At 35.0% G+C, this 14979-nt stretch overlaps 1 protein-coding gene across 1 annotated transcript in view; it reads left to right on the top strand.

Moving 5' to 3' along the window:
• LOC138694742 (V-type proton ATPase 116 kDa subunit a 1-like) overlaps nucleotides 1–14670 on the top strand; it is a 128865-nt gene extending 114195 nt beyond the window's left edge. The window contains exons 12-16 of the mRNA XM_069818749.1: nucleotides 540–703; nucleotides 4210–4445; nucleotides 5582–5798; nucleotides 6144–6339; nucleotides 8180–14670. Of these exons, the coding sequence (XP_069674850.1) occupies nucleotides 540–703; nucleotides 4210–4445; nucleotides 5582–5798; nucleotides 6144–6339; nucleotides 8180–8279 (913 nt within the window). The 3' untranslated portion in view covers nucleotides 8280–14670. The remainder of the gene's footprint in view (nucleotides 1–539; nucleotides 704–4209; nucleotides 4446–5581; nucleotides 5799–6143; nucleotides 6340–8179) is intronic.
• Nucleotides 14671–14979: the final 309 nt, after the last annotated feature.

The following is a 14979-nucleotide window of genomic DNA, read 5'->3' as shown; positions in this document are numbered from 1 at the left end:
AACTCTGACAAATTTAATTGCTAAAATATGCTTCAAAATCAAGTGAAAAATGAGAAACAGTTCAAAACATTTAGACACTTTAAACAAAAATAATGTCATCTTTTTCGTTTCTTAAAGGATTGTTCTTTTTTTTTATTTTAGATCGCAAATTTATATAAAAGGGAGGGAGAAAGAGAGTAAATCGAGTAAAAACAGAAATGAGAATGTTACTTCGTCCCCTCCCCCAAACAAAAGGATCGCGAATTAATTGCATATGAATTATCGTTAGTCGGCTGTATTATATACTGGTACCATCCTTCTAAAGATAAAACGTATCGATAATGCAGTGATGGGATAATTTTGGCAATAATTTACTAAATCTCCCTTATTTTCATTTTGAAAACCTGGCAATCTTATACATTATGCATCAACTATGTGACTTGTTGAACAATTAAATTAAAATTGTAAATTATTTGTTTTATGTTTATCCTAAATTTTATATAATTACTCTCACCAATTCACAATGACTAACAAATAGTTATTTTTTAACTCTATTTCAGACATTTCCGTAAAAAGATTAATATTCTTTTGGAATTTGTGCCACAAATATTGTTTCTGCTGTTGCTGTTTGCATACATGGTTGCAATGATGTTCATGAAGTGGGTCTTGTATTATCCACAATTCACGAAAGAATGTTCAAAGGAACGCTGCTCTCAGGAAACTTGTGAGTAAACTATCACATACTAGTACATGAAATACAAGAATCTATGTAAAGATTTTTTTTTTTTGTCCTACAGAATATATCTGTTATGATAACAATTAATATTAGAAGAGAAAAATTCGCTCCGGCGCTGGGGATCAAACCCGGGTCCTTGGTTCCACATAGGACCAAGGACCAGGTTCGATCTCCGGCGCCGGAGCTAATTTTTCTTCTCTAATAGTAAATGAATACAAGGTTTCGGTTGGACGTTACAGTTCTCTGAGAACCTTACCCTCCTTTATAAATGTAGTCCATTCTTTCCTATCCTTAGCCTTCTTTCTCCGCCTCTTAACTTTAAGATTTCTCAAATCCTCTTCTAATTCGTCGACCTGATTGGCGAGTTGGTATAGCGCTGGCCTTCTATGCCCAAGGTTGCGGGTTCGATCCCGGGCCAGGTCGATGGCATTTAAGTGTGCTTAAATGCGACAGGCTCATGTCAGTAGATTTACTGGCATGTAAAAGAACTCCTGCGGGACAAAATTCCGGCACATCCGGCGACGCTGATATAACCTCTGCAGTTGCGAGCGTCGTTAAATAAAACATAACATTTCTTCTAATTCATGAATCCATCTTGTTTTTGGTCGCCCTTTCTTTCTTTTTCCTTCTCTTTTCCCATTAATAACTTTCTTCACCAATTTGTCCTCAATGATCCTTACAACATGTCCCATCCTGCCCATTCCAATCTCTTCGTCATGATGTCCACAACTAAATCCAAAATCTTCGTAGAGTTTTCTTAATTCATCATTTGACCTTACTCTCCATGCTTCATATTGCGTAACAGGATCATATATTTTATGTAAAATCTTCCTTTCCCAGGCATTAATCTCAAAGTTTCCCCATGCTTCATTATTGGCTTTACCATGATTTTATACAATATTTATTTTAACTTTCTTGCTTACAGCTCTAGATATGAAAATATATTGCAGACCATAATAATATCGATTTCCAGCAGCTATTCTTGACTTCATTTCCTCTCCTATATCATTATTTGTTGTTATTAAGGCTCCCAAATATTTAAAGCTATTAACTTCATCAAACTCCATTCCATCAATTGTAACTTTTCTTCATACCATATTCATTATTCCACTATATTCATATATTTTTGTTTTAAGTTCGTTTATCTTTAGACCAGCTTTGATGTGGTTTCTTTCAATTGCATTGTTATTTCTTTGATTGCTCTCACCGATCGTCCCAGTATCAATACATCATCAGCATATGTTATGTATTGTCTTGTCCTATTGAAAATTGTTCTCATTTGGATTCAAAGTAACATTTCTTACTACTTTCTCTAGTACAGAGACGGGAAACTCGTATTGTAAAAAGAGCAGTCAACATGAGTGCCTAAATACAACAATGCTGTATGAATATTTCTGTCCTGTATTAAGTATCGATACTAACCACTTGGTTGTACTAGTATAAGTATTGTGAAACTCTTTTGTATATATTTCAACTAAACTATGACTCTAATTAAGACTTTGTAGCACTATCACGGTCTAATATCATTCAGTCACGGAGCTTGAGGTGATTTTTTGCATTTCTCGCAATACAGCACTCCAAGCGATTAGCAACTGAGAGTACTAATAACAATAGACTGTGCTGGTACTATTTCACATTGTCTGTGATGAGGTGATAGTAGCGATCCTAATGGCTAGCAACTAAAGTTCAACTGTCATTGGATGCATATTCCCTACGTACTGAGCTTCGTGACTATGTATTAGACTGTGGTACTATTAAAATTTTTTGACGTGTTCCATGTACTACCTGTGAAGCGATGTACGAATACTATGGACTGTAAATAAATAAAACACAATACAACTAGCTAGCAGGAGAAACTAAGCTCTCTGAGAGAGGCTGTTCCCCATTGCTGCTCTAGTATGATGTTAAACAATAATGCTGAATCATTTTGCCTTAGATCTCTTTCTACCTCAAATACATGATAAACTTCCCTGTATTTTAACTTTGCACATGGTATCTTCTAATATCATCTTAAACGGATTATCGTAGTTCAAAAGGAATACCAAACTCTTAGAACTCCATACAGATAAGCTCTGTTTATTGTCATATGCTTGTTTAAAGTGAATAAATGGTAAATGCAGCTCTAATAAATTCGAAAAATTTCTCTCAAATATATAAATTTATTGAGTATTGAATTTTTAGGATCAATGTTGTTTAACAATGTCATATGTGTCATAATTTTTGTTTAATTTGGTTGCAATGTGTTATAATATTGTATAATAGCACCGACCTCTGGTTATTTAGCTATCCTTTACTTACCAACATACAATTTTGTACATAGGTAGGTCTGCTTACATTTCACATAGACACCTGCATTTTTATATTTATTTTACTTTTTTTTTAACTTCTTTATCTTCCTTATTCGCTTTTCTTGTACTGTACTTTCCAGAAATATATTTCTAAGAATTTTATTATCTATTTATTTGTAATTCTCAATATTTTGGCTAATACAATTTCATTACTACATTCAGCCATTTCTTTTCATTAAACTGTGTTCACTCCAATCTACCTTAAAACGTGTTCATCATATATCAATGGCTAAGAATTGATACCGGTACCTTGTTATCTACAAAAATGGTAATTTAGTTTAACTACATTATTATTTATAATAATCACATTATTATTATTATTATTATTATTATTATTATTATTATTATTATTATTATTATTATTATTATTATTATTATTATTTTCACAAAATTGGACAGTGATCTAATATTTTGACCTCGAGCAGAGCAGAAATATATATAACAAGTTTGTCTATTTTGAGAAAAATTAATTTTTAAAACAGTTTTCTGATTCACCTGCAAATTTACAGATACGAGGTATCACTTTTTAGCCATCGATATGCTTTATCTTTCATTTTGCCACATATGTCCCCATATCTCAATACCATAGAACGTATGTCATATGTGTTATCCTGTTGTTAAGTTCAGATATGAGTAAAAATTAATTACCAAATATAAAAACTTTTTTGACGTTGATTAACTTTTATCTGCAAACCTGCACTAGACACAAAATGTAAGTTATTCTGGTGCATTACAATGTTAAATGCCAATAACTCAGTAGGCGTACCTGTAAGAATCAAAATGTCATTTAAACGTTAGAAAATGCAGACAGTCACATAGAAATTGCTCATTGTTAAACGTGCTGGTCTTGCTGGATATCAAGAACTACAGCTCGTTCTTAGGTGTAGTCTGTAGTCTCTTCCAGCACATTTAAGGCAGAACGCAGCCCACACATCTTTTTTGGTTTAGCAATGAAGATCCAGGGAAAGTTCCAACTTCAGAGATATGTCTATTTCTTAATGAATATTTTTATTAAGTGTTTAGTTTAATTGAAAGGATATTACTAAGGCTCTGCAGCACTTATGAACGAGCTGCCACTGTTACCCACATAATCTGAAATCAAATAAAAGCTTTAAAAGAAATAATTGTGATATCTTGTGATTACAGTGGACATTATCAGATACGGACCATCCTGTGCGCCATCAGTTCTGATCCTGTTTATCAATATGATGCTCTTCAAGAGTACTGTACCTACAGGAGCAGGCTGTCAAGAGTTCATGTTTGATGGTCAAGATATAATACAGCAGATTTTTGTTGTTGTTGCCTTGTTGTGCATTCCCACTCTACTTCTTGGCAAGCCTCTCTACATCCTCTGTTGTGGACGCAAGAAAAAATCACAGCATGTAGGTCTTTTGGTATTATTAAAAAAGAACTATTTACTAAAAGTAGGCCTACTAGCATTCAAATTATTTGTATTTCTGCATTATTAAAGAGAAAATAATTTGCACTGTCAATGTGAAGAGTTATTAGCTATAAACATTCTCATTAACAACGTCTTCATTCAGTGGTGGCGCTAGGATTTGGGACATATTGGAATTGGTTCCCAAATCTGTGAATCGGTTCCCAGTTTGTCTTAGAGCTATACCCCAGTTGCTTCCAGGTTGATTTCATATGTGTACTGCAATTGGTTCCCTTGCTAGACTAAGCCAGAAAACATTTCCCTTCTCATTTTATTCAGATTTAGGACTGTCAATTACTGTCTACGGTAGTAGGTAGGTTAAAAATGTTTTGTACTTGGCGGACACGCTGCTTCGAATAACTTCATAATTTTATTTAAAGTTGCAATATGACAAGTGTCGTGGTTATGATCGACATTGCATTCCATTATAATATCTGAATCAGAAAGTTTCATCACACACTTACATCCTCTTTTAACACAAGTATATCTTTCCACACCACCAGATAATGTTTTCTCAAAACCGAATTTGTACACTCTGTATACTCTGTTACTATCTCAACATTGTTTTACTAGTTTCTAAACGTAACTATGTTATTGCATTTTATAATATAAACTTGATTATTTTCTTCAAATTCTACTGATGTTACATTATGTAACCTACCTTTTTAATAACCGTACCTGTTACGTTTTATCAAGATTTTATTATTGTTCTATTAATCTTTGTTTACATGTATATTTAAGGGTAGTATGTTAAATAACCAGATTTGTAAAGTGTTCATTGTTTGTTTCCCACTATTACGAAACCTGATGACGCCATTTCATGGCGAAAATGTTCGTCTCTTGTAAGTTCAACAATATATTCCATTTTCATGTCATAATTTAATGGCTTGATGGTTTATAATAAAAGATAAGTAATTTGACGGAAATAAACAAATATAGATACATTCATTTTATAATATTTATACTTATCGGACCAAATATGTCTTTGAAATCTGTAACAGCAACTTAGTACATTTCTTGTATTGACCCAAAATGTACCGTATGAAAGCAAAATTTTTACATGAATTTATATTTTTGTAGGTATCAAGAAATGGTGATGTTAACCAAGGGCTCGAACTAACTCCCGAAAATGTTGAAACACCAAGTTCATCACCTGTTCATAATGAACATGAGGAAGATGAAGGAATGGGCGAGGTTTTCATTCATCAAGCAATTCACACAATTGAATACATCCTCAGTACAATATCACATACAGCGTCTTACTTGCGGCTGTGGGCTCTTTCATTAGCACACGCACGTAAGTTTTCTTCATTTTTATAGGATAGACCTATATAATACAGAAAAAGTCAAATAGCAGATATACTCAAGCAGAAATATCTATTGCTCCTCTTGTAATATTTACTCTCTAGCAGGCAATCCCGCAAATAATTCTGAATCGTTTAAGCTTTCCTTTAGAAGCACGAAAGGTGCTACAAACGTTTTCTTGGACCTTGTGAATTTTCCTTCTACAGTATCTTCTGATAGGAATGCAAGTGGACCAACCACACAGTCTTTGCATGTTTATTAGCACAAATCATAGTTTTTCACTAGTCACCGTAGCAAATCTAGTTTGTGGGTGGTAATTTCTATAATTTGATTGCAGAGTTGTCGGAAGTGTTATGGAACATGGTGCTGAGCATGGGTCTCAGTGGTGGAGCGGCAGATCCAGACAATCCCTCGTCTTACATAAACAGTCTTATGCTATTCGTAATGTTTGCTGCATGGGCAGTGCTTACAGTGGCAATCCTGGTCATGATGGAAGGTCTGTCTGCCTTCCTTCACACACTTCGACTGCATTGGTACGTACTGCTTTATTTGTATATTTAACGTATAATGATGGCATTGATTCAAGTATACCAGTACCAGTACTAAAGATGTGAGCTCATGGTATTAACCACAATACTGGCAACTAGATATTTGTCGACATTGTGTATAAGAATGGAAACAGCAATTAAAGGCAACTTACGGAATAAAGTTGACAAATCATTCTGTTACCAAAAAGTACTATATTAATTGTAAGTTACTTGTGTAGCATTATTGCTTATATCATACACAGAGAGCGGAACTTTAGGCTCTAAAAAGTGGCATTTTAGGCTCCTAAAATAAGTTTTTAAACTGTTCTATTTAGGCTCTATAAAATATAAAATAGCAGCAGCAGCAGCAGCAGCAGCAGCAGTAGTAGTAGTAGTAGTAGTAGTAGTAGTAGTAGTAGTAGTTTAACCTAGTTTCCCCTTTACCAGGGGATTACAACTACAATATGAAGAATACAATTTACAATTATAATTACACCGCTGCGAATATTTAGCGTTAGTGTGTGGGGGGTGGGGGACTTTTAAAGTTGGAATTTTAAGATTGAATAAAAATGAATGATCTGCAGGTACTTCTGTATTGTGTTGCTCATTGATGAACTTTCCGATTGTGAGATAAAGAAAGGGTTGTTATCCATCTTGGAATGTAAGCAGTACAGGCTGTTAAAAAAACAGTAGACAATTGCGAAAAATTATGCAAAAAAATAAATACGAACTTAAAAATAGTTAAAAAAAAATAATGCAAAAATAAATGAAAACTTAAAAATAGGCATTAACGTCGAAGTAGACATTTTTAGGCACTATAAAACTCCTTTATTTAAACCATAACCATGAAAAATCTAAGTATTAAACCTCAAGCCTGTACGTTTGAAGGGAAAAAATAGACCTCTGCTTAAATTCCGCTGTCTATTTATACAATATCGTTACCAGTTTTAATTGTATGAGCTCTTGTATAGAAATCTTCTAACAAGACTTTTCAACATAATTATACAGGATTGTCCCATACATCACGTTCCTTCGTGTTACTTGTAGTTACCATGACATAATTTCTGCACACTGGATGAATTTGTATGTGTACTTCATATTTAGATTACTATTACTAATGAGGATAGGGTACCTGGCATCTTAAAGTTTAATGTATTTGTGCAATTCTAAATGCATAACATTTTTATCTCGGTTCTGTGTTTTGTATAAGTTCCAAAACTCTTATATCATTGTTAGTGTGTCCTATATCTCCTGGGGAATGGTTTTTCAAAGCTTATTTTGAAATTTCATTCTTCAGAGTCTTACTTTCAGAAAAACTTTCAAAGTTTTTGAAATGAATTTATCCAGTGTAAAAATAACATTTCATAGGAAGTAGGTAGTCACTCTACCACATTATCTCCTAGCTTAGTTGTCTCATGAGTAATGCCTCATTGGTGTTCCTTCTGAGGTTCTAACCAGTCTTCGGACTGCTGACTACACACACATACACAAAACATACTGCTTATTCTACTGTATTTTATAATATTTGACACGAAGTACTAAAATTGTCTTCCTTAAATGGAAAAAAAAAAATTATAAAGTTTTTGCAACAATTAGTCATTCATTACACATTAGAAAGAGCACACTCGAAGGATAAGAATGGCTATTTTGTCCAATTCCATTTATAGTAGTATGCCTGTAAAGTAATATATCATTATTCAACCGACACACTGACTATTTTACATAAGTTATCTTTCCCTGTTTTATTAGGCATTTAATGACATAGTGTTTCAAGAACTGTTCGCATACGATGTTTTATTTCTGAAGATAACATTTCAATTATCAGTCGTCTCTCTTTTGTTAACAGGGTGGAATTTATGAGCAAATTTTATGAAGGAACAGGATACATCTTCCAACCATTTTCATTTAAGGTGATTCTTGAGAGTGATGACATAGGTGAAGACTAGGTGAAGTCAACAATGTGCAGTGGAATTTCTTCAGCTAATCCGCTGGTCGGTATAGGCTACCTCTTTATCAGGATTTGTTCACAGCAGGTTCACCTGAGTTCCATAGTATATATATAGTTGATATGTTGTCTCAGTGTTATTAGTGTTCTGTAAATTATATTTATAATAATTGTAAAATAATGTTTTACTAAACTCTAATTATTGTTACATACAATTTTCTTACATATTCCTCGTAACAAAGAACGTGCATGGTACTTGTCATAAGAAAGAGCGGATCTGCATGAAGTCGTAATTACAACACAGTTTACATCAAGCAGAACATTACCAAATTATAGTATACCTATTGAAATTGTTTTCACATTTACATACATACATACATACATACATACATACATACATACATACATACATACATACATACATACATACATACATACATACATACATACATACATACATACATACATACATACATACTGCGTGTTCAGTTCAAAGTGTGTCATGGCTCGCTATATGACGTCATGTGGCTAGCTGATGAGCCTAGACAATTCAATCTTCCTACACTTCCGCAGAGGCGTATTACCTATGTGCCAGAGAAGTTGCCTAGCAAATACGGCGTTCATTCTGAAGAGTACTTACCGATATGTACAGTAACTCCAGTAGTGGCAGGAATGTGAACTGTTTGGAAACACGTACTGTCGGAATATGGGGAGAGGGTTAAGACGATTACTTACGTACAGTATTTGTTGACAATAACTTCGACTGTCAATATGGACACGGAGCATTTGATTTGTGTTGTGGAATGTTGCCGTATGCAACCGATGATAACAAATACCCTGCGTACGACTTGCCCGAGCAAAACACAGTTCGAAAGAGGTTATGGTAGCACACAGACCGTACAGGCCACCATCTGTTGCTACGACGTTCAAGTTATACCGTACACGTTCTCAAGTTCAGATTGAACGCCTTGATTAATAGGTAACTTCTCTGATATAAAAGCTGAAACTCGCTTCAAATCGCTGACTCACAACAGTGACGTCATGACACACTTTGAAATGAACACTCAGTAGTGTTCTGTCCAAGGGCAGGTCTTTCACTGCAAACCCAGCATTTCCCAATTTTTCCTATTTTCTGCTTCCTCTTTGTCTCCGCATATGATCCATGTATCTTAATGTTGTCTATCACGTGATATCTTCTTCTGTCCCGAACTCTTTTCTCGTTTACCATTCCTTCCAGTGTATTCTTCAGTAGACAGTTTCTTCTAAGCCAGTGATCCAACCAATTCCTTTTTCTCTTTCTGATCAGTTTCAGCACCATTCTTTTTTCACCCACTCTTTCCAGCACAGCTTAATTTCTTATTCTGTCTGTCCATTTCACAGGCTCCATTCTTCTCCATATCCACATTTCTAGTCGCTTCTCTTCAATTCGTCGTAATGTCCATGTTTTTGCCCCATACAATGCCACATTCCAAACAAAGCACTTCACTAGTCTCTTCCTTGGTTCTTTTTCCAGAGGTCCGCAGAAGATGCTCCTTTTTCTATTAAAAGCTTCCTTTGTCACGTAGTTGTGTAATTTTATTGAGCCACAGAATTATATGTAATGTAAAATGAAGTAGTGCCGAATTTTTTACATCACTGTTTAATGTCCTGTGCTAAATAGTGTTTTCCTCCCCCCCTCCCACCCCGCCCTCCCCAGAATAATGTATTTTTAAAATGCCGATACCTATTGCAGATGTTCTCTCATACCATACACGACTTTTATTTGGAAGTTTAAGGAGCACGTAAAAAATAAAACCCAGTCACTTTTCCGTCATTTTTAAATCATAATCTCTGATCGAGGATTGAACATTATCTACCCATTCCATTCTTTACAGAAAAGAAAATAATTTTTTAATCCATCTTGTTTCCGGTAATATTATTGATACTATTAGCATTTGAATGCTTGTTTGTCAGTATTTTGGCCTGGAAATTTTTCCATCCATCTCTACATTTTTATGTCCTGATTAATTAACGACCAGCTACCATTATTCCATGTCCCAGTAAGTGACGCCTTTGCTAACAGAGGTTTCCTTGGGCTATTGTCTCAATTGGAACTGCAGGAGTTTATGAGAACAATATTTCGTGAAACTCCAGAAACCTCTGAAGAACAAAGCAGGAAATATGAACATAGAAACATATGAAGGCGGGCACGATAAGCCAATAGTCTGCAGTGTATCTTGAGCTGGAAATAGTGAATTTCTCTTTAAGTGTTGATACAAATTTCCAAGTGATTCAGCTGCATCAATCAGATAACAAGCCTCGCATCTTCAGGAACTTCAGTATTATTTTAGTTGTATTTGTTTTCGTTTTTTTTTTCTCCCTTTCCATTCCTTTTTAATTATCATGGAATTTAGGTGACTTAAATTTAAGCTATAGTAATGTGGCGAATTTAATCTTCAGATTGACAGATATATTAAAGTGCAACATTTGAGATAGTATTGTAATTCGGTGGAAAAGGAGCCGTAATGAGTGCGATATAAAGTGTAATTTTTAAGCAATACAACAGCTTACAAGTAGGTAGCACTAGCATACTGACAACGGTCATTGTCACAAAACATGGTGGCATAACTCTCAGTAGGAAAATGGGCAAAGTTGGATGTTTCTTAATGCATTAACAAAGTACAGTGAGTTCCTTTAAAGACTGGGCCCACTCCAACCTTTACCTAATAAAATCTACCTAACCTGAGACAGCGAGGAATCATATGCTGGCATAGGGACAGGTCCATGCACATTCCCCACGTGGACCAGACCCACTCCACCTCTTATCTCGTGGTTTTCTCAGACCAGACACTTCTCATTACCGTAATTAAGTCAATGGAACATTATTACCTGGGACTAGTCTTTGTACTCATGAATTTCATAAATATTGTTGGAAATGGTCTCTGCATGCATATAGACAGTTCTAATTTACATGAAACATTTCTTAGAGATTTATAAGAGAAATTTCATTCTTAATATTTCCATTAAATTCTTTTAAAGTACACGTACAGATCGGGCGAGGGATTTCCAATTTCTTGTGACTTCTCTTCTGTTACTAGCAAAAAAACATAACCGTTTCTGTTTTGTCTAAAATAGCCCTGTTACTTTTTTTCTTTTAATAACAAATTGCAGTCTTATTGGGTATGGCGATGTTAAGGAATTTCTTGTAAAATATTATTCTTCTTGTCATTCTCTGTGACTCAGATTGTATGTCACGTACTTAAATAATCGCTACTTTATAATATGTACCAACCTTTTAGGATGATTCCACTTAACCATTGAATGTTAGCAACTTATCAGAGGATCGTCACTGTTATGCTGCCTGCCTCCTTGCAGGCTGTTGCGTAGCTTGAAAACGGCACAGTAGTTCTCCTTATATTGGTATGGAATTACCGGTACCTAGTGTTCAATGGAAATGTTTAGCTATTTTGTATCTTGACAGTTAAATATAATGAAAGTGAAATAGGTACCGGTACCTTATTGTTCAGTAAACGGATCTGTGCTCTCGACAGAATATTCTCTCTCTGTCTTTTTCTTTCTTTTTTCTCCTCCTCCTCTTCTTCTTGTTCCCCTCTCTTTCTTCATTCAAATGACTCTTTAGATATGAGACTGCTACTGTGTTTTGAAGGATGTCATACTGTTGGCAGGCGAAGAAACTAGGCACTTTCTAGTGGAATGATAAACATGGGTAATATGGTAATGAAAAATTATTGAGAAGATGGCGAGGGAAGTGACAACATTCTGAGAGAGTCTGCTCCAACACTGTCATTATAATGGCGTTCAGAGCTAAAGTGGATCAAGTCCACGAGACATAGTTTTGAGATAATAGTACTTAAAAGTTAACTTGCTCTTGTGGATTATCTAATTTCACTAGCAATAATTTTATTGCTCCATTCTCAAATTCTAGATTTATCAAATATAAAATATTGTGATGTTAATTGATGCAACGCTTTGGTGACTTGATCCACTATGACTCAGAACATCGTGAACAAATAATCTGAGCCAAAAGTGACTGTTGTCACCTACCGGCGAATGCTTGGAATTAAGATTTGATCCATTACTGCTCGGTAAAGATCCAACTTCAGGTAGTCAGAAAATGAATTACACTCAATTTATGAAAATTTGTGACTTAATCCACTTTAACTCTGAACGCCTCATTTATGAATTTAAAAACAGGAGGTTAAGCCAGGATTCCACTTGGAAAACTGGTGTACTAACAACAAATCATCATCATCATCATCATCATCATCATCATCATCATCATCATCATCCCCATCCTTATATTTCTACATTTTCTGCCATCTCTCAGTCCATCACTTTTCAATTGTTATAAACCTTAGCATGAGTGTTTTTATTTGCAAGAATATTTAAATTCCATTTAGAATCCGGAAGTGAATAATCTTCTTGCGCTACTGTGGTGGCTAGAGCACTGAACTTATAATCCTACGAGCCCAGGTTCAATCCCCGGTGTACTCCCGATTTATAACTTGTCTTGGGCAACTTGGGCAAGCCCGTGGTACAGGTATACAGGGATTTTCTTCAGGAGCTCTGGTTCCCCTGTGACATCCCAATGAATCTCCATCATCCTCTCATCTCTTATCGCGGGTGTACCACAGACCAGTCTCCTATGGTGCACATGGGCAACAACTCTGTTGGTAAATTGGTCTACACAACTGGCTTCGTGTGAATGGGTGAATGATGAACAGAGAAGTTCCCTCCATTGGTTACAAAAAAAAAATAATCTCTTTGTTAAAGTTAAGACGGCCTTACTCTGAGTAGAAAGGACAGTTTATCTTGCCGCAAATGTTTATATTTATGAAGATGAGCCTGCTGTAATTGCTTTAGTATTTCAAATATTTCGTTGCCATAACTTTCTTATCCTGCCTGTTGCTGGACTTGTGATCCCTCAGAGGTATTGCAGTGATCTGATGTCGTAATGTCTGATAAGATGCTTGTAAGAGACAACCATTAACTGCAAAAAGACATCGTGTTTACCTCAGTCCAGCAGCTGCTCTAATTCAGAATCAGATTAACTTCAGGAAGATAAACGTGTCAATGCTGCATAACTAACAGCACGCCCGTATTATTATGTTTCGGGTTAGCCATGAGGCCATCTAAGCTTGGCAAGAGCTATAATTGAATAGCCGCCCAGAACAAGGTTGTAACCAGCAAATACGAAATGCTTAAAAAAAAAGGGAAAAAACACATTGTACTGTACATACTTTTAATTTTTTTGAGCAAGGTTGACAGTCAGACATGTGTGCTGATTTTAATGTGAGTACAAGCATTACATATAGAGCATCATTAACAACCATTATTCACGAAAAAGTCAACTTATAAGAAATGAGGGTTACAACCTTGTTCTGGGCGGCTAGTCAATTGTTGTTATCAATCTTCTTTGGTCAGATTTTGTAATGTTCCGTGTTCATCATGTTCCACTTCCACACACTGACAGTGGTCTTGCTCATGTTTTGAGTATTTGGAGTCAAGTACTTTTTTTAATTAACTAGGACTTATATACGGAATTTGTGACTCCATTAATCTCTAATTGCTTGGGTATATCCATTGAATTCAGTGATATCTGTCTTAAAGGGGGCACCAGACTTAATTCTGAAAAATGGTCCTCTTTATCTACTCTTAATTAAGACAAAAAATATTGGAATGTGGAAACTAGTCTTATTTCTTGATAGAGTAATTTAGCTGTTGTAATGAAATTCTTATTCAATTTTTAAGTGGAAACAAAGAGCATGCAGATTAGAACATTTTGTGTACATTTTTAGTTTGATATACTGTAGTATGAAATCAGTACTGTACCGGTACCGGTAACCAAACTGTTGACCTGAACTTGAGAATTGTGTTGCTCATTCACAAATCACCAAATTGTAGCCAATGGGAAGAGCATTAAGTAGGACAGATGTACACTTCACAAACAGCAGTATCTTTCGATTGTCGAGCACTTTATCAGTCTTTGAAAAAAACATGGTGGATAAAAACACTACAGCAGCCCTTGAGTGGCATAGATTAGTTTGGATACAAAGTCAGTCTGATCTAATCTTCATGTTACAGTACTATGTACATTATGCTATGTTTTGTTAAAATAAAATAAAAACCGAGTCTTCAAACCACAAGTTTCCATTGACTGTAGTTGATGTGTTCTCACTAGAATGTATGTATTTGAAAGAAGTTGATTCTTAAAATCACTTTGTATATATAAATTAGCTACTATGTATTATTGTAATATAATGTAAGTAGACATTGCACTCAGATGTTATATATCCATTGATTTCATGAATCATGATTGTAGTTTTATCATTTCATAGTCATACATGATTAGGCCTACGTAATCATTTAATAAACATTAATTATAATTACCACCTCCTAAAATTTATTTATTCCAAATCCTCTAACTTTATTTTACACATACTATTTCAGGAAAGCAAGCTGAAACTTTTCGACTGCGTATATGTATGTTGCATAAAAGAATTAAAAGAACTTACCTAATTTAAATAATTATTAAATGGAAGAGCAGTGCTTGAGACTGAGTAAGAAGGAATGGGATGGTGGAGCATCTGTAGCCCAAGTGCTATGACATTGGTCTTCCATCCAAGTGGCCCATTTCGTTCCTCGACCAGGTCGTGATGGAATTTGTAGTGGACAAAGTAAACATTGCAGAGGATTTTTCT

This window comes from Periplaneta americana, chromosome 2 (assembly GCF_040183065.1).
Source record: "Periplaneta americana isolate PAMFEO1 chromosome 2, P.americana_PAMFEO1_priV1, whole genome shotgun sequence".
NCBI classification, from domain to species: domain Eukaryota; kingdom Metazoa; phylum Arthropoda; class Insecta; order Blattodea; family Blattidae; genus Periplaneta; species Periplaneta americana.
The sequence above is the reverse complement of the archived record's forward strand: the minus strand, read 5'-3'. Positions and strand labels throughout refer to the sequence as shown.